Source organism: Mytilus galloprovincialis, chromosome 11 (genome assembly GCF_965363235.1).
Source record: "Mytilus galloprovincialis chromosome 11, xbMytGall1.hap1.1, whole genome shotgun sequence".
NCBI lineage: Eukaryota > Metazoa > Mollusca > Bivalvia > Mytilida > Mytilidae > Mytilus > Mytilus galloprovincialis.
This window is the reverse complement of record NC_134848.1, coordinates 57795532-57815866: the sequence shown is the minus strand read 5'-3', so window position 1 is coordinate 57815866 and position 20335 is coordinate 57795532. Positions and strand designations below refer to the sequence as shown.

The window sequence follows — 20335 nt, the reverse complement described above, 5'->3', positions numbered from 1 at the left end:
TTAAAATAAGAGCTAGTTCTAGCAAGAGGCGGGTGAAAAATGTTATTTTCATTCCTAAAAGTATAAGGGGTTTGTCTGGGAAGGTATGGCTTGACTAACTCATATAAGTATGCAGGTGTCATCCCATTTAATATTTTGTAGAATAGTATAAGCTTATGTTTATAACGTCTATTCTCCAGAGTTTCTAAACCTAATTCAATATAAAGTTTTTGTCTGGAGGAATTACGTCGTAATCCTGTAATAATTCTAGCAGCTTCTATCTGAATATTTTCAAGAAGCTCAGTCTCATGCTGGGAGCAATTGCCCCAAATAACATCCCCATATTCTAATATAGGTCTAATAAAAGCATAATAAATACGTATAAGTGAACTCCTATCTAATAAGTGTTTAACTTGACGAAGCACAGAAAGACGAGAGCATGCTTTTTTATAAATAATATCAATATGCGTGTGCCATGAAGCTGATGACTGAAATGTTATCCCAAGATGACAGTGAATATTTATTTTCTCAACCTCTTCGCCATTTATCCCAAAAAAATACAGGTGGATGCTCCCTTTCCTTTCTAGTAAATACAATATTTTTAGTTTTCTTAGAGTTAAATTGAACAGCCCATGATTTTGCCCAATTTGAGATAACATACAAGTCATCAGTCAAAGAAGCAGCCGCTACAGCATGATCATCATCTACTATGACAAATAAAGAGTAAATCTGCAAAAAGTCTAATATCATTGGTCTGTATCTTAAAAATATAAGCAAAAGGTCAACTATATTTAGTGAATTAATTGATCGTAAGGTGTAAATGTATTTCGTCTTTGGTTTAAATGACTTTGACTTCATTTTCTTGGATCATGTTAAGTTTACGTGATAGTTGTAGTAAATCTTTATATTTAGGACTTGGTCTATATCAACATAATATCAATGTTCAGGAGGCGATATATTTCAGCGTGTTCACTCTTGTGATATTTCGTTTTATTTAAGCAGAACCTATTACATCGACCCTTATGTACATGCATGGTATGGCTCTTATCTAAAATAATAATATAAGGCCAATTAAAATTAATTGATAGATTTTAATCCCCGCCCGCCCCTCTGAAATCGTCCCGCCCCGATTTTTTTTATTTTGAAAAATTTACGATTTCCAGATTTGTTCATCTCCGTTTCCGATAACCGTCAAAAATTTGTTTACTTTCAGACTTCCTGTTTCAAATTTCGATTTTCGTATTACTTCGAGTAATTACAAAAGATTCTGCAGCTCTACGGTGACAAAATCGTCTACCGAGAATAGAGATTGATTTCAAGAAGGGCATGAAATAATCGGGTTACAAGTAATACGCTGTGTCCAAGATGGCAAATTGCGGCATGACACAAATTTCTGTGATTAAGAAAATCGTGGATTTTTTTTTGGATAAAATTACTTTGTGGCAGGAATTGTGGACTGTGAATTATACCCAAACAGCACGAATCGTGGAACACATTCGTACAAAACCATAACTGTATAAATAAAATGACGCAAGCACGAACTTGTTAGATATATGACAGTACAATTGAAATCAAAAAGTCGGCGAACATACACTTAGATTTACCCATGGCTTTTTTAATGAAAAACAGCACAAACACCTTCTGTCCCAATACCCTTAATAGAGCTATTAAACATCTTCTCTTTTTGGTTAAGTTCATGTTTTACATATTAATTATATTTGCATCTATAAGAAGAATCATAAAAGCACCAACCGTTTCGTTTTCAAAACAGTTTCATTTTATTCTGAACTCGTAATTCTTTAGTTGCATATTTGTTTCATTTTATGGAGACAAAAAAATGGTCGCTTAAAAAGACACTAAATTTGGTGAAGATAGTCCAACTGAGGGGAGCATTCTTCTTTTATGTTTTTGCTGTTTAGGCTTCTAAAGCAGCTATTACATGTAGAACAGTGGTTGCCAATTAGAGATTTTTATTCATGTAAATATTTGAAATATTATGTACCATTCCTTATATATGTATATACATAATATAAACTTATTATTACTCTTGCATATTTGAAGAACACGTCACAAGAGGGTTTCATAAGAAATAAAAATTAAAAAACAAAATCCTCCCACCCGCCCCATTTTTTTCAAAAATTTGGATGAAAATCTACTAATTTATTTTAGTTGGCCTAAGTAAATAAATAAAATAACGATGATGTTTTGTTGATGTTTTAAAAGACCTTATAGAATGTAGAAGACCCTGTATTCATGCAGTTTGGATAAATAAAGATTTTAGGTCAATATATAGACATTAATTTGCAGAATGATTCTAAACATATCTTAACCTCTATAATCTCGACATGATTTAACATATATAAGTTCTTCTATACTATAAGATTATATTATTGTAGTTAGCAGCAGTTTAACGAGAAGGTAGAGGCATCTTTACAAGGTAGTTTAAATTTATAAATACTTTATAACTTGGTCTTTGACTATTTTTAAGACTATTTTAGTATAAGCAGCTAATGATATTTTATAGTGTATTATTATGTTTCAATGTTACACTACTGTCTCAGGTTAGGGTGAAGATTGGCGTCTGTTAAAACGTTCAAACCCGCTGCATGTGTATGTACCTTTCATAAGTCAGGAGCCTGTTTTTTCAGTGGTTATCATTTTGATGGTGTGTTTCTCTCGCTTTTTATATAGATTAGACCATTGGTTTTCCTGTTTGAATTCATTTTTACTAGTCATTTCGGAGCCCTTTATAGCTTACTGATTTGGTGTGAGCCAAGGCTCCGTGTTGAAGGCCGTGCTTTGAACTATAATTGTTCACTTTTTATACATTGTGACTTGGATGGAGAGTGGTCTCATTGGCACTCATACACTATCTTCCTATCTATAAGAAAGTGCAAAGTTTTTATTTAGACTTATAGGATATTTATTATGGCACATCCTTCGTTAAATACGGTTACGTATGCGAATGACTTACCGAGGATATTTACAAATTAGGGACATCAAAGGGCATAAAAAAATGAAAAAAAGTAACTGTTTATGTAGTAAGCTATATGTATGTATAAATGGTGTGTTCTCATTTCGCCTTAGCTGTGAATTCCAGGTAAAAAAGGTAAAAAATATACTAAGGCCAGATGGGAATTAAACTAAGGCGAAATGTGAATTTAGATAAAAATATTAAATAAACAAATTAATTAAAACCTCTGTGTTTTTATAGCAATTTTAACAACATTTAATTAGGGAATTGTTTCTCTTGAATTATTATTTTTAACAAAAGTGACATTTTTTATGATTTTAAAAGAAAAAAATCCACAATCAAACATGAGTCAGTAGGACAATTGCTTCTTTTATGCTTAATTTAATATAAGTTTCAATTTTATAAATTTTATGAAATTAGAAAGTTCTTAATAATCAGTCAGTTATCCTTTACATTGTGCAACACAAAGAGTTAAAAAAGAAAGAAAAAAATGTATTCCCACAAACTTGTTTATATATATTACAGAAACTTTAATAAAATAATATTTTTTTTTAAATTGTGTTATTATAATTATATATAATCAAAGATAATACAAAAAAAGAAGATGTGGTATATTTGCCAATGAGACAAGTGAACTCTCCACAAGAGACCAAAATGACAAAAATATCAACAACTATAGGTCAACATACAGCTTTCAACAATGAGTTAAGCCCATACTGCATGGACAGCTATAAAAGGCCCCGAAATGACAATGTAAAACAATTCAAACGAAAAAACTAACGGCCTTATTTATGTACAAATAATGAACGAAAAAGAAATATGTAAGACATGAACAAACAACAACCACTGAATTACATGGTATACTATGACTTGACTTCTTCAAGCTTGGTCAAAATTATATAAGATTTTTCAATCTCCTGGAAAACAGCCAATGGCTGATTTATAATAAAACAATAACTAAAAGATATGACTGATAGAAACCATAGACAACCACTAATTAACAGGAAGGACACCACTAATTCGTGGCCCCATTGCTTTCTATGTTAAATTCCTTATTTTAAATCAGGCACAGCACTTTTGTTTAAAGTTCGAATAAAGTGACACTCATTGCATGTCAACGCAACACTTGATGGTGTCTTGTACTGCAAAAAACTATTACCTTTTATGGCATACACAGCTACTTTTGCATAGGTACTATTTCTGTAACAAAAATATGTAGTTCTTGAAATCTGCTTTTAATATTCAGTACTCTATGTTACTTTAAATTTTTTTGTAATATTAAGGTACCTGTATTTCACAGTACTTGATTTGTACTTGAAATTTAAGTTCTACATATTTTTGGTTGCACGGTTACATTTTCAGCATTTTGAAAGTTTGTATTCTTCAAATCTCATAAAGTTCTGATGTTCAATCATGGACTACTGTGATCATTGTTGGTATTATTTTTGTACCAATATTGTACATGTAGTACAAATCAGGTACTGTAAAATACAAGTACCTAAATATTACAATAATTCTGAAGTAAAGAAATAGTACTAAATATTAAGTAAATTTTCAGTACTACAGATTTTAAGTACATAAATAGTACCTATGAAAAAGTAGCTGTGTACAAGAAAGACCTGGTTCCCGGAACTTCTCTAGCTTGCCAGTGTTCCTTCCGAAGGTCGGTTGTTCTCTCCAGCACTCCGTCTTTATCCTTCTCCAACAAAAATTAGCCGATGCGAAATAACAAATAGTTCTGAAAGTGGTGTTAAAGACCATAACTCAATCAATTAAAAATAAACACTATCATGGAAAACAAAGACTTGAAAGTGGAAGCAAACCAACAACAACAAATATTGCCGTCTTTACACTAAAATCAGTCAGTGTGCCACGGAGGAGATTTCACACAATTAATTATTCAAAAGTTTAATCACGCAAAGTGAACAATAAACGACGAAATATATGCCATCAATACGAAATCCAAAAATGATAAACAGATTAATATTTAGAGAAATCAATTAGGGGGGTTCCTGATTTGCACATAACCATGTGACGTGGTTAATATTTATTTAATATCGTTTTATTCCGACTAGTCGAATAAAAAGTACATAAGAGAAATTGCAAGCAGTGCTGGAACAAGATTGAACTGTAATCATTATCATTATTGAATAAATAAGATAATAGAAAACAAAATTACAAAACAAACTTCCATGCCGACCTACATACATAAATCAGGGACTTGACCTCGGACGATATTTCACATATCAACGTGACTGTGCTATGAACGACATATTAAATAGCGCAGGCATATGATCTTTTTGTCATGCCCAGAATAAATTTGTACATAAATTTAGTTTGGGAGATTATTTTAGAAACACTTATCTTAAGTACTGAAACTGGTGTCATATATGTTATACGGGAAGGTACTGATTATATGTAGGCTATACGTGAATCGAAAGATAAGGGAATACCGAATGAATGCGGTCAATGGAACTATACTTGTTACGGACTAACGAACGTACAGTGTAACCCTGGTGACTGAACGACCTTGGGTAATGAGTCATAACCATGTATGCATAATCTATGTAACTATTGCAGTCATGTTCATGATCATAATGTTGACATTTCAGGAGAATGTGTGCACTTGTCAATATTATCTTGGTCATATCTGTCCATTTTGTCATACAAGGTAGGATAACTATATTTTGCTCATGTTTATGTGAAATTGATACATCAACTAATATGCTATTTACGACAGTACTTTAAAAAGTATTTCTTTTAAAAATCACACTTAAACAAAAGAAGAAAGAACAACAACAACCTTCATCACCACCACAACAACAACAATAACAACAACAATAAACAAACAAACACACAAACAAACAAACAAACAAACAAACAAACAAACAAACAAACAATGTAAAGAAGAATGTAGATTGTACATGTGAAATTTGTCATCAAAGTTAATATCGGATTAAAAGGAGAAACCTCAGAGAAATTATTAGAATGATAGCAAATTTCGGAGTAGGTTCCCTTTATTCCTAATTTCTGGTGCATTTCAACCAAATTATATATCTTGAATTACCAAAACAGGAAAGGGAAACGAATGTTATATTCGTGCACCATTACACAATTTGAACATAATTTAAGGTCAACTTGAGTGGGTTTTTGTTTGTCATGTTTTCACCACTGCCCGATTCTTAGCCAAATTGGCATTTTAAAATAATAGCAATAATTATAATAATGATTCTTATAATAATGTTTATCCTAATGAAGTTGTTAATTTCTGTGTCATTTGGTCTCGTGTGGATAGTTGTCTCATTGGCAATCATACTACATCTTCTTATATATATGTGTGTAGATGATGTTGCTGTTAATACTGATGATGGTGACGATTGTTTTTCGCTAGCGTGATGAAAAATACATGTTAAAAGGTAATGTTTTCAAAATTCATTTATTAACATGATTAATTCTATCTTGCATTGTCTTTTAGTTCAAGGAGTAACAGAATTTTTTAGCTGGACTCATGCACAGCATTCCGATTCCAACATCAAACAATATGTACTAGATAACTTCAATACAGATACGCATGCAGCTTTTGGATGGAAGTTGGACAGTGATACAGATTCCTTAAAGCTTGCAACTGATCCTGATCATCATTCATCAGGTTATGTTCTCCAGGTATTTTATCAGCGAGGTAAGAAAAGTAGTCAAAAACGAGATTTAAGTCTACAAAGCCATAGCAGTCGAGTACTGCAAAAGAAAAGAGAAAGATTTATTGCGTCATTACTTGACAATACTACAAAGTATTTTTATTGATGGTCTTTATCTCAAAGTCAACGCGTCTAATCCTGGTATTTCTGATGAGTTTATTTAATACCACTTGGTAGATGCCATTGCTGGAGGAGGTTTCCTCCCCGATTGTATCACAAGCCAAGTAGTCAGCATTTCTGTGTTGACATGAATTATCATTGATATGGTCTTAATCATAAATTAACTATTTACCAAACTTTGAATTTAAGGTGGTATGGGAGTCTAAAATAAAAATGATAGAATTCGTTCATACTTTGCCAAAACGTAGTATCTATTGATGTATGTTGAAAAATATAATAAAAGTGGTAGGTCACAGCGTATTTTCTCAAGCTAAAGGACGTGACAAAATGACACATTTTGTATGGATTATACAGGAAAAAACACCATTTTGTGATTAGAAACTAAAAAAAAATGATAGAACTGTTAAATACTTAAGGAAAAGATAGCTTTCATACAATGCTTTGAGAATATCAAAAGAAAATATAGGGTCACCGTACGTTTTTTCCGGCTAAAAAAAAAATGCTCTGTTTTAGAGTTACCTCCCCTTAAAGTGCCAATTTAATTTTTTTTAAAAACAACCAAAAATAATCACATTGCAAAAATATTAATATTTATAAGTTATATTCTTACAAATTGGTTCTTTTAAATGAAAATTCACATTAAATATCTTCTTTCCTGCATCAAATTTTGCTAGCTTGATAGAAAATCTGGACCTTTGGTTCTCTGTTTTTTACAATCCAAGATGGAGGAAGACACCCATACCACCTTAAACAAGAACTAAGGATTTTCTACCCCGGGAAAAGATAACCGCAGCTGTGTTTGACAAAACCCTTCAAAATTTTGGGTTCTGAATTTCTTCAAATTCGAACTTTATTTTGCCTTTTCAACTTTATTGATTTGAGCGTTATTAATGAGTCTCATAGACAGAAATCATGATAAGTATTCACTAACCCGAATAATTAATAACGTCATGCATTGCTTGAATTTCCATTGTTTAGAATGTCGTTGGTCAAGTTTGTTAATTTTAGGCAGAATACATTAGCTTCTAAAACGGCTAATTGCAATGAAGACTAACTCTGTTAATAAAGTATTTAAGAAGTAATCAGAATTCAAGGAAACGTTGCATGTGATTGCTTTTTAAACCATTGTGGTGACGTCAGCCTATTAATTTACAGTGGATTCTTTTTCTAGAATCAACGCTCCTAAATCCGTCGCTGAAATAGACTCACCAGATTATATTCTATTGTTTCCTTTGTGTGCCTAATATCATTAAGTTTGAATTGACTAATTTCCTGATTTCTGTTCAGTAATGGAATTATTTTTAAAAACTTACCTTTAATTTTTGTAATTTCTATATGCCTTCACTGGGAATCGAACCCGTCCATACATTGTGTAACTTGTTACTGGCATTAACATATCGACGAAACCTCTGGACTATCAATCGGTTACGATTTAAAAGTATATTTTATATATATAAATGAATATATGATATACATCGGTACAACGGACACACATGGCTTCTACCTTTATATATACATAATAGGTAATCGTAAAGTATAAGTTGGTAGCCACGAGGTTTCGTAGTTACGATAAATGAGTTAAAGCTAAGGACTTGTCTGTTTAGGTTCGAATCCTTGAATTCTCTTTGTTGTTCCAATAGTCTAGATTTCCAGTTTTTGTTCTTGTTTTGAATGTTATTGTGGATAATTTGTGTAAAAAAAGCGTTTTGGTCGTTTATTATCGGATAATGGTTGACTATTCCATATGTTTCAAACAAAACAAAACTGGATTGCATAATATTGGTCCATTTTTGTTTTATAAATTAATATTATATGATTTCATCTGTTTTACTACATAATTTTACAAATTTTAATTCGCAAATTCCTATGCTAGAAAATCGTGATATGTCTTGAATTAGGCTTATTGCTAAAAATTTCGGAAACATACTTATTATATGCACTATATATAATGTTTTTTGTCGGGTTGTTGTCCCTTTGACACATTCTCCATTTCCATTAAGATCAATTCAAATAGAAATAAGTTCGAATATGTCTTATTTTGTAAAAACAGATAACATTCGGATGCCTGATGATATGAAGATCTTTCAGGGCAGACGTGTTGTGATATAATATATTTGTATTTTTTAACCATTTAATTGTGATATCTAATTTATTGTAATAGATCGTTTGACACGATTACATGGTTATTTCAACTCACTTACAATACCTTCTAATTAAGAATAGGCGTTAATTTTCAAAAGATATTATCACAATAGTTTAGTGATAGATACAATGGATAAGCATTGATTCATGAAAAACAAACCATTCGCCCTGCGGGCTCATGGTTTCTTTTTCAAGAATCAACGCTTATCCATTGTATCTATATCACAGAACTGATAATCCGAAGTAACAAATTTTGAAGATGGCGTCTTTAAATCAGAAAATAAAAGAATTCGTTGTTTTTTTAATCAGGAACCCGTACTAGCTACGACAGTCATGGCCATTCTTGTCCCGATAGTGGAAAGGCACCATGTAACAGAGGGGCACAGTTTTATGTGATGCCACCGAGTCTTTATCATAAAGGACGGACCTTTGCAGCCCTTGAATATGAGGTCTGTAGAACTCTACCTTACTAGTATACCGCTTAATTGTTCGCTGGCTTATTGTTCGCTAGTTATTGTGCGCTAGCTTCAGCCTGGTTTACTAGTATTAATTTTTAGTTACAGTGCTGTATGGTTACAATATAATACAGTAAAAGTAGTTTTATTATATTGCAGGGAAATGCTTACAATAACTCTTTGTGTATGACAAAACATTTAGGAATTATATGATCCAATTCTTTGTATCGTTCATATTTTTATGCCTCTCTTACGATAGTAGAGGGGCATTATGTGTTCTAGTCTGTGCGTCTGTTCGTTCGTCCGTTCGTTCGTCCGTCTGTCCCGTTCCAGGTTAAAATTTTTGGTCAAGGTAGTTTTTAATGAAGTTGAAGTCCAATCAACTTGACACTTAGTACACATGCTCTTCATGATATGATCATTCCAGTTTTAATGTCAAATTAGAGGTTTTACTCCAATTTTACGGTCCACTGAACATAGAAAATGATAGTGCAAGTGGGGCATCCGTGAACTATGGACACATTCTTGTTAAACATATATTGTGCAATCGGGAAATATTGTATGTTGACATTTTGTTTCATTTTTAAGGAGTATAACTGTACATTGCTATAATATATATATATTTATGTTAAGCCTTTAACCTAGGGTTAAATTTCACCAATAACCAAACATTAAATTCATTTAACTCTATGAATTAAAGGATGTTGGCGTTAGCTTAAACAATTACTAATTCATTCTTAACACATGTAATAATGGTTAAAATCCCTCAGTACTTTGCATTTAATCATCATTGGCAAGGATCTCGTACGGATATGCATAATTATCTAGTCGGAAAAAGTTTAAGTAAAAAAAATCAGTATTCAAAAATCGAGATGTGTTATAAATTGAAAAAAACCTATTTAATACAAGTAAAATGATATTCTTTGTTAAACTAATAACGAACACAAATAATTATCCTTGTTATCTGCAAACGTTTCTTTCTTTCACCTAAAAGTTGCAAAAGTAAGTATACATGTACTTGCCATTAACAACACGACGGGTGCTTAATGTTGAGCAGATGCTGCTTATCCTTCCGGATCACTTTAGACCAACCCCAGTTTTGGCGTGAACTTTGCTCAGTATCTAGTTTTATTGCGTAAACCCTCAGTTTACGCAGTATATATTAGACGATATCTGTAGTCTTTCGAAACACCGGATGTTATTCGGAACACGTCTGTTCTTTCTATGACCATCTTTCAAATACATGCGCAATAGCTTTGACAACCTTTCAAATACATGCGCAATAGCTTTGACAACCTTTCAAATACATGCGCAATAGCTTACTAATCTGTTGAATAAGCATTAGCATCTTAAGTTCCTATAGAGATATTTTACGTATGATCTGAAATTTATTATGATATAATATTTCCTTGCACACGATTACAAGCTGCTAATATTAACCTACATGCGTAGTATTTTAATTAGAGTCAAACGTTGAAACCAGCTGTGTTTAGATATGAGATAAGATTTCATGTAAACAATGCGATTTATATTCTGAACGAGAATAATTAAAAATAAAATCTTTAAAAAAAGTACTAGTAGCATTTTATTTTAGATTTTAAGTTTAGGGAAGATGTACATGATGTAAAAAGCAAGCTATTAATTTTTTTATACTGAAATTAAAGGGAAGTCTTTCTTGCATATGATTAAATTAGTTATTTTTTGTAATTAAATATTGCATCTTTAATAAAAAAAAATTTGGTTATTAAAAATGTAATTAAATAGATATTGAATATGAAAAAATAAAATAAAACGGAAACCTACAACTAAAATATTGTTTAAAATATATTAAAACAAATACACTTGACTATGCAAATGTTTTGTCGTTTTTCGTTTGTTAATACAATACATGCAAACATTAATTTGTTTCTAACTTCAACCTGTTTAAACGATTTATTTTTTTCTACGTTTATAAAAAGTATGTTTTTCAACAATATGAGCATGAATTATTGAAAGTTCAAATAGGGTCAGAAAAGAATTATTGAACGATGTTTCTACTTCTGTAGCAGTTAGAAAATAACAACAAACGCCTCAAAATGTTTTCAAAACTTTAGTTAGAAACAATTGCACCCTAAAATTGCCGCTTTAATTACGATCATAAATCTTAAAATTAATCATGCATGCAATTTCGGTAGACTTAATAGGGTCAGCGATAAGATATCAAATGTATATTTTTAGATACCGAGTGATGACAGATGCAGATAGAGATAAGAACAAATACTTTCTATTTATAGTTACCTTTGCCACAAATACTTTCTATTTATAGTTACCTTAGCCAGGGAACTAATTATCACTTCTGTAGTAATTGATTTTAAAATTATTTTTTTGTGAAAACAATCAGATAATGAATTTTCGGTTTTTATAGATTATGTATAAATTTGATATTTAGGTTTTTTATGGATGTAGAGTAATTTTATGAAATTTTGAAGTTAGTTTTATTACAGTGACTTGACTGTTAGTGTTGCTCTCCACCAATTGCAACTAATTCAAAATTTTGACCAAATTGCAATTTGTTTTATAAAATCAAATTGTTCAACTGGTCAGAAATTTGAACCAATTGCTGTAGAAAACCACAGCCAAGTCATGAAAGTGCAAGGTGATAAAATAAAACATACTTACATTCCTATAAGACTTTAACTCCACTTTAATGATGTTGTGACAAAATTAGTTTATCAGTTTGTATAGTTATATTATATTCATTTCCATGCTGAAGGGGAACTGTTTATTTTGAATTACTATTAAATTGTCCAAACTAAGCTTTCATATAGTTTTTCTTTCTAAAAGTATTCTATATTTATAAGAATCAGACATTATGTGAATTAAAACATTTCATATTCAGTAAAATATTTGTAAAATTGCAATATATGTTTGTAGGAAGTTTCCATGGGGGAGATTATAACTTTTCTTCTACAGTGAGTTGACTATGCATGGTGTTACTGTAAAACTTTACTTATAACTCAACCTGTTTTTAAAATTGACAATACAATAGGGACATTTAAATTGACCAGTTGGTATTGTTAGATTTAAATCTGCTTTGATTCTACCTGTAGTTTTTTATTTACCAGTTCCAACCTTACAGCATGCTTTTTTCATGAAGTTTTTCTTTACCTAGGATTATTCTATTCAAAAATTGATAGGGAAGAAAATAGTTTTGGTTTTCATTGTTTTAAATCTCTTATATATATATGATTTATCTAATTTTTACCTAAAATTCTAAATCAGTAAAAGATTAAATTAACTACGTGTTAATATGTTTAAACTGTTTTTACATACTAAATGCTTCTTTAAAATTCTAACCCTTATACATAGTATTGTCCAGCTGCCAGTGAAACAAGAAATAGCTGTTCAGGTGTTTACAGTTTAAATTTTCAGATGGATATGTTGTTCATTTCTTCACATGACCCTTCAAGATTTCTATTTAAGATTATTATTTGCAATGTTTGAAATCTATTGGTATCATTGGATTTATTTTATTTGAATTCACTTCTCAGACTTTTTAAAGTAATTTTGCTTCTTAAAATGTGATTTGTTTTTTTTCAACAATGTATTGCCATGAAGGCATCAAGGAGGAAATAATTCATTCGAAATAACTTTGGAGTATACCTTGCAGTGTTTTTTCTTTGAAATCTACTATTATATTAGTAGGACTTTAGTGCATAAAATGCTGTGTTCACACAAGGAAATTCAATTTTCATAAGATGGGATTTAGTTATGTTAAAGATGAAAAAATTTCAAAACTGGAATTCAAGTAGGAGATATAGTGTGAGTTCATCCAACATGTTTCTGTGGCTTTAAATGTGATTTTAAAAACATTCATTATTAATTTTGGGAACTATTACAAATTTAAGATAATTCACCATTTAAATGGGATCTTGGAAATGAAATAAAAGTTGAATTAATGCAGTGGATATAGTCTTAATCTAGTGATAAAGTGAAAAATGAAAGTAAAATATTCTAAAATATTCCTAGCATGAGGATATGTTTTTTAAAAGTGAATGTGAAATTGGAAATAGTCATTCTGGATCAAATATTGTTTAATTTGGAAATTTATCATAGGAAATGAAATAAATATGTATACTTTGGATATAGTAAAATCAAGTGATATAGCAAAAATATGAATAATATTTAACAAAATATTTGTAAAGTGAGGATAACTATTTGGAATATAGTAATGGAAATGATAAAAATAATTACAAGATTCTGAATTTTGTTAAGATTCTGCACCTGTTTAATTAGGATGTATATCATGGGAAGTTAATCAGAATATATACTATGGATTTAGAAAAAAATCTAGTGACGTAGTGAAAAATGAATAAAATTGGGAATTATTTAAAAAAAATCTTTGGAATTCTGGATGAGATGTCAAATATCAGTGTCAATAAATAAATAAATTGTTTATTCAACTATGATTTTGATATTTCAATATGCATAAACAATTTGTACAAGGAACATGTCAATAAATATTCATCAAATTATGGAAATAATAAATTTATTAAGATTTCCAAAAGAGCAAAAGCAAATTATATTGAGTTATCTCCCATTATAAAAGGCCAAAGAAAGATAAAAAAGAAGGTTTTTTCAACAATACAAATAAATCAATGTAGTGATTAAAGCGAGTGAAATATTACGACTGGATTATTCGGGGTATTAAACACTGCTAGTATCTGGCTATGAAAACATTAAGATGAAGTGCAGTGCATTTTAGGCCAAGCAATTTTAAATACACTGCAAGAAAATAACATATAGTCATTTTTGTTTGGCTTGATCACTCCTAATATTTTAAATGACAGTAAAATAAAAACATCTCTATTTCCTTCTGAATATTGTTTCTTTGGCAATTGTATGACCAATTACTTTTAGGAATACACTCATTTCAATGATAAAAAGATTGTAATTGCAATTTTTATTTGCTTTACTTGTTTAAGGATTCTCAAACGAAAAACTTGGAAAGTGATTTTTTTTTAAATCACACAGAAATATTTATCAAATCTTTTACTGATTTAGAAATTTAGGTAAAATATAGATAAATCATATATATTGGGGATTTAAAACAATGAAAACCAAAACTTTTTTCTCCCCTTTCAAAAAGAAAAATCTTAGGTTAAGAAAAAATTCATGAAAAAAGCATGCTGTAAGTTTGGAACTGGTAAATAAAAAACTACAGGTAGAATCAAGGCAGATTTAAATCTAACAATACCAACTGGTCAATTTAAATGTCCCTATTGTATTGTCAATTTTAAAAACAGGTTGAGCTATAGGTAAAATTTTACAGTAACACCCATAGTCAACTCACTGTAAAAAGTCTTTATTCAAAAGAATAATATTTTAGGTTATCTCCCCTGAAAACTTATCAATAGCATATTGTTATTTCACACGTATTTTACTGAATATATGATGTTTTATTTAAAATGATATCTGATTCTTATAAATATAGAATACTTTTAGAAAGAAAAACTATATGAAAGCTTAGTTTGGACAATTTTATAGCAATTCAAAATAAACAGTTCCTCTTCAGCATGGAAATGACTATAATATAACTAATTTTGTCCCAACATCATTAAAGTGGAGTTAAAGTTTTAAAGGATTGTAAGTATATTTTATTTTATCACCTAGCACTTTCACATTTTGACTGAACAATTTGTTCAATATTCTGACCAGTTGAACAATTTGGTTTAATAAAACAAATTGCAATTTGGTCAAAATTTTGAATGAGTTGCAATTGGTGGAGAGCAACACTAACAGTCAAGTCACTGTAATGATATATTTTTTTAATTTTTATAAAAAGCAACAAAGCTTTGTGTGATCATTTTGATAATGCACTGATATAAACGCGTTCTCCATAAATTAATTAAAAGCTCCTGGTCAACTGTTCTCATAACTGTGTAAACTAAACTTCCTCTGATGTCTTATATAATCGCTACGGTGTATGGGTTGTATGTGTTTCTTTGTGGTGTTAAATTAGCCTTGGTTTGAGATTAAAAAAAAATCAATTTTGGAAATCAATTAATTTTTCATTCAAAACAGATTCGCTTTAAAATTCAGATTCTTTAGATTCTTTATTTCTTATAAAACCAAGCTAATGGTACCAAGAAAGATATTTTTACATATTATTAATACAGATTTTGCGCATGACAAGTTTGCACAAAACGAGCAACAAGAACGAGAGATTGGTGATCAACCTGGAGAACACACTTCTGTATTGATAATTCTAATTAATTTACACAAATGTTTTAATACACGAATATTTTTTGAAATAAATAAAGCGCCGAATTTTAAAACATTTACTCGGCTTACATAGTAAGGTTTAAGAAAAGCTCTTCTACTTTCTGTTAGAGCTGTACAGTTTAAAATATAGTGATATTCATCACCTATCTCTTGAGAGTTACAAAGTACACAGTACCTTTCCTCTCTAATAATTCTACGCCATCTACCGGTTTCTATAGGCAACCGATGATTTCCAGTTCTAAACCTACATAACGTTATTTTATCTTTATAAGGTAATAAGTCTAAATATTCTTCAAATTCAAAGTTTTCTTTAAACAGTTTGTAACATAATGCTTTTGGAGAATTTTCCATTTCTGATTTCCAAGTCTGTTGAAATTGATCAAAAATTCTTTGTTTAATGTTCAACTTTAATCATTTTGGATTAAAACTATAATTACTCTGATTTAACCAAATATTTGAAAATCCATATTTATTCAAGATATTTTTTATACAAATCAACCATTCGTTAGTAAATCCACCATCTACGTTGAGTTTATAAATATATCTATATAGAATATTTGTCATTTTACTATCGGAACTGTTTACAATGTTAGACCAAAAAGATACCATACGGTGTTCCACATATACTGACATAATGACAGAAGATGTGGTATGAATGTCATTTACACAACTCCCTTTCAAGACACAATGTGGTACAATTGCAGAGCTGGTGTAAGGATCTTAATAATACAATAACAAGCCCTTGTTAAAAAAACTATGAACATACACTACAGCTCATGTGGATTCTGCTTTGTCTATCGGTCCACCAAAGGAGTGGGACCCGGGTGGGCAAACATTCTACCTTGTCCACTCTGCACACCCATAGGAGTGGGCATGTAGTTTCTTTTGTTTAATCTAAAAAAACATGCAAGTACAATCACTTGAAAAAAGCAGATAAGCAGTTGTAATCAATATTTTTACAAAAAAGGAGATTATAGCTAGAGTGGGCACGGGTGGGCAGGTGGAAAAAGCAAAATTAAACACAGGCTGTTGTGTATCTCAAATTCCAATAGAAACAGCTAATAAGTTTCACGTATTGCATTTCTTTTTTATAAGCACAACAATCATTAATTTGTTATTAAGCCTAGAAACCAACTTTTTTCTTAAGAAATATTTAATATTTAATACCAAACATGCATTTTGGGTTTACGATTGCATTTCTTTTTTTAAAGAAAGCAACTTGTATCTAGTGTTTTGTAAACTAGTGTTTATATTTTCGTTGTGTATTGTTTTCCCCATGGTGCTGTCAAGTTTCTTGTGTGCCTCTATCTAATTGGCGATCACGTCTGTATTTAGTAAGACCGTTTATGTTTCTTGTGTGCCTCTATCTAATTGGCGATTACGTCTGTATTTAGTAAGACCGTTTATGTTTCTTGTGTGCCTCTATCTAATTGGCGATTACGTCTGTATTTAGTAAGACCGTTTATGTTTCTTGTGTGCCTCTATCTAATTGGCGATTACGTCTGTATTTAGTTAGACCGTTTATGTTTCTTGTGTGCCTCTATCTAATTGGCGATTACGTCTGTACTTAGTAAGACGTATATACCTTGGCTCAGGGATATAACTCTTAACCAGGGGATGATCCAGGATATTTGAAAGGGGGGCCGTAATTCCATAAAACTGAACGATTTTATGCTAACAAGTCATATAAATCGTGAAAAACATTATGTTTTTGCGATCAAAAAGGGTATGCCCTCTACGCCCCTTGATCCGCTACTGTTAACAATCGTTACTTAGTTATAATAATTTCCTTTGTATAATTATCGCTTATAATGACACTTAATTGCAGTTATTTTTAAGCAACTTTATACATAAAGCAATTCAATTAACAGTATGTTTTAGGGAGAAAAAAAGCTTGCCAGAAAATGAAACTATTGAAGGACTTCCAGATTTTCCAACATGATTCTAACTATTGCTTGCATTAACTATTTAAATCCTATAAATTTTACAGTATGCATACATGTATGCAGAATGTGTTACACCTTTTTGCAAACTTTAGTAATAACTACATTAAAGGAAAATATATTTCTAAACGTGAGTTTTCAATTATGAAGAATACTTACATCTTAACTTGTCATGATAATTATAAATAACCTTCAAAAAACCAACATTGGTTATAAAGGTACATATAAACATCTATTGTCGCAAATACTTTAATTCGCGTTTAGCACTTTCTAGCCAAATTTGCAGCGATTCATTTTCGTGATTCTCTAATTTTAAACGTTTTTATATAAAGTGAAGATACAAGTTTTAAAGATTCCAGATGATTTATGTTTGCGTTATTTTTCTACTAGCGAAAGTCGCATAAAATAAATCGCTCGCGAAATAAGTTGGTTTACAGTATGCCTAAGGATGTACTTAGGTGAGGTTAGGTAAATATTAAGGATGTACTTAGGTGAGGTTAGGTAAATATTAAGGATGTACTTAGATGAGGTTAGGTAAATATTAATAAATTAAGAAATTAAAATTGATACTATAAGCTGGTAGAGCATCAATTAAGGATAAGGATAAGCTAAAAATAATGGTAGGTCATGGACCGCCTTTTCGAGCTTTTTGAGATTTAAAATATGGCGGGAAAAGGCTGACTCGGACTTTTACCTTATATTTGCATTGGTATAATTTGGGTCTCAAAACAAAAGAAAGAAAATCAAAAATCTTCTAAAATTTTGTAATTGACATTTCTTGAGCTATTAAGTCTTATATGAAAAAAATAAATGGGTGTCCTGGGGCAAAATATTTTACATTGTATTGTATGGAAAAACACCAAGGAGTCCGAACATTTAACACAAATTTCAAAACCTCACCTAAGTACATCCTTAATGTCTTGTAGTTGTTTGTCTAGTCCCTTTTTCATTACATGTTAATTGTTTTGTTCTACTATATTTCAGGTGTTTTTCAAGAGTGGATTTGATTTTGTAATTGGTGGGAAATTACCCGGACTATGGGGTGGCTCTAGAGAATCATGTAAGGGCTGTTCTGGCGAGGCACACGACTGTTTCTCTACAAGACTGATGTGGCGAGCTGATGGACATTATGAAGTCTATGCATATATTCCGTACAATCAGGACGGCGGCTTTCAACACTGGTGCGATCGTTATGAACACGATCATAACAAAGTTATATGCCCAGCAAGTAAATGCGGAGTAGAAATCGGAAAGACATCAACCGATAAATTCAAATTCATACCAGGCCAGTGGTATAGAATTCGTCAAGAAGTGAACCTAGGACATCCCAATCAACATGGCCGTGTTACACTCTGGGTTAATGATTTAATGGTGGTTAATATGAACCTTGTCCTCCGTCGGTCAAGCAGTATTCATATCGATGGGATGTTTTTCTCTACCTTCTATGGCGGGAGTTCAATAGATTATAGTAAACATGGAGACACATATGCTTATTTCAAAAATTTCCGAATCACCGACGAGAAGAAGCCTATTCATCATGGCGAATTCTTTGTAGGAAAATGAATTCTTTTTTCAACAAAATAAAGAAAGTATATAAATGTTTCTTTAGACAAGCCATTCTGCAAATATTATTTGTCCTAAACTCGTACATCTTACCTCACTTTCGACTTATCATCGTATTTATATTTGTCATGTGCAACCCGACTTTAGGAGCAGGAATGATTACTCTTCCAGATACTGTTTGGATATTTCAAAAACAGACTTATATCCCATGGCAATTACTTTTAAGGAAAATTAACCCCTTGTTTAATTACGGGGCGATAAAAAAAAAATTCATGAGGACATTTTGTGGATGGAATTTTCATTTTTACCGTTTGCTAGTCCGTCTTATTTAAATGTTCAATTTTGTACACGATTATTTCCTCCGACAAGAATTTGAAATTGTCGTTCCCTTGCTAAAGTAATAAGTCCTTACATATCTGTAATCTAAATCCTTTAAAAAGGGTAACTTTTTGGGATCGGAGAACACATTGGAAGGGTATATAAAAGGATTAATTTATGTTGGGGATACGTAAATTAAGCAGCAGACTAACCGGCATAAATGACCAGAAAAACGTCCAGAAAGGTTATAATTAGACCAGTGTCGATAAAATAAATCTTATTCGTCTATTTGTCAAGCTCTAAATCGTTTTATACTATTACATTATGGGGCGATTTATGGATTTGTGTGTACCTCCCATGAAAAATATTGCATGCATATCTGGAAGAGAAAATGTTGCTGAAATATAAATATTAACCTTCCTGAGCCAGATGTTAAGCGTCTATTCAATGGTTAACAGTCTATAAACATTCGGCACACATCTGCTGATCTAACAATTTAACATGAGATGTAGATAAGCGGAAACTGCCGAGGTTTGCCGATTAAGTAAGTAGGAAGACATCCTACATGTATCAAGAAATTTATGTCCTGGACCAAATCCAATGGAACTCAAACGTGACCGACTTACGCCACCGTTCTACCAACTCGTCCCAATAAAACAAAATGAGTTAAGTTCCATCAAGTTTAGGCCTGCCATATTGCCCCACAAATGAAAAGGTATAAAATCCAATTGAATTTATGCCATACTAAATAAAGGAGTAAAATCCCTCTGAATTTAGGATTGCCTAGGAGATTTAAAACGCACTTAAATTTATTGGGTGATTTCGCATGCGTTTATTACAGTGGGATCCATTTCCTATTATAATTAGTGGGGAAATTGGCAG

The 20335-nt window shown here is 31.1% G+C and overlaps 1 protein-coding gene across 2 annotated transcripts; it reads left to right on the top strand.

Annotated features, from left to right (window-relative positions):
- Nucleotides 1-2275: 2275 nt before the first annotated feature.
- Nucleotides 2276-19170, top strand: LOC143052452 (uncharacterized). 2 transcript variants are annotated; one of them, XM_076225495.1, is made up of 5 exons: nucleotides 2276-2397; nucleotides 5566-5624; nucleotides 6429-6632; nucleotides 9220-9359; nucleotides 18557-19170. In XM_076225495.1, exons 2-5 carry the CDS (start codon nucleotides 5570-5572, stop codon nucleotides 19133-19135), a joined length of 978 nt encoding a protein of 325 aa, XP_076081610.1. In that variant the 5' UTR covers nucleotides 2276-2397; nucleotides 5566-5569; the 3' UTR covers nucleotides 19136-19170. The 2 variants fall into 2 exon arrangements, with proteins under 2 accessions (XP_076081610.1, XP_076081608.1); XM_076225493.1 differs by having other exon boundaries at nucleotides 2341-2416.
- The last annotated feature ends 1165 nt before the right edge of the window (nucleotides 19171-20335 follow it).

Bases quoted from the DNA above. Each gene is read 5' to 3' on its own strand.
- LOC143052452 (XM_076225495.1), top strand. From the start codon at position 5,570: ATGTGTGCACTTGTCAATATTATCTTGGTCATATCTGTCCATTTTGTC. The intron at 6,633-9,219 runs GTAAGAAAAGTA...TTTTTTAATCAG, and splicing joins CCAGGTATTTTATCAGCGAG to GAACCCGTACTAGCTACGAC. The intron at 9,360-18,556 runs GTCTGTAGAACT...ACTATATTTCAG, and splicing joins TTGCAGCCCTTGAATATGAG to GTGTTTTTCAAGAGTGGATT.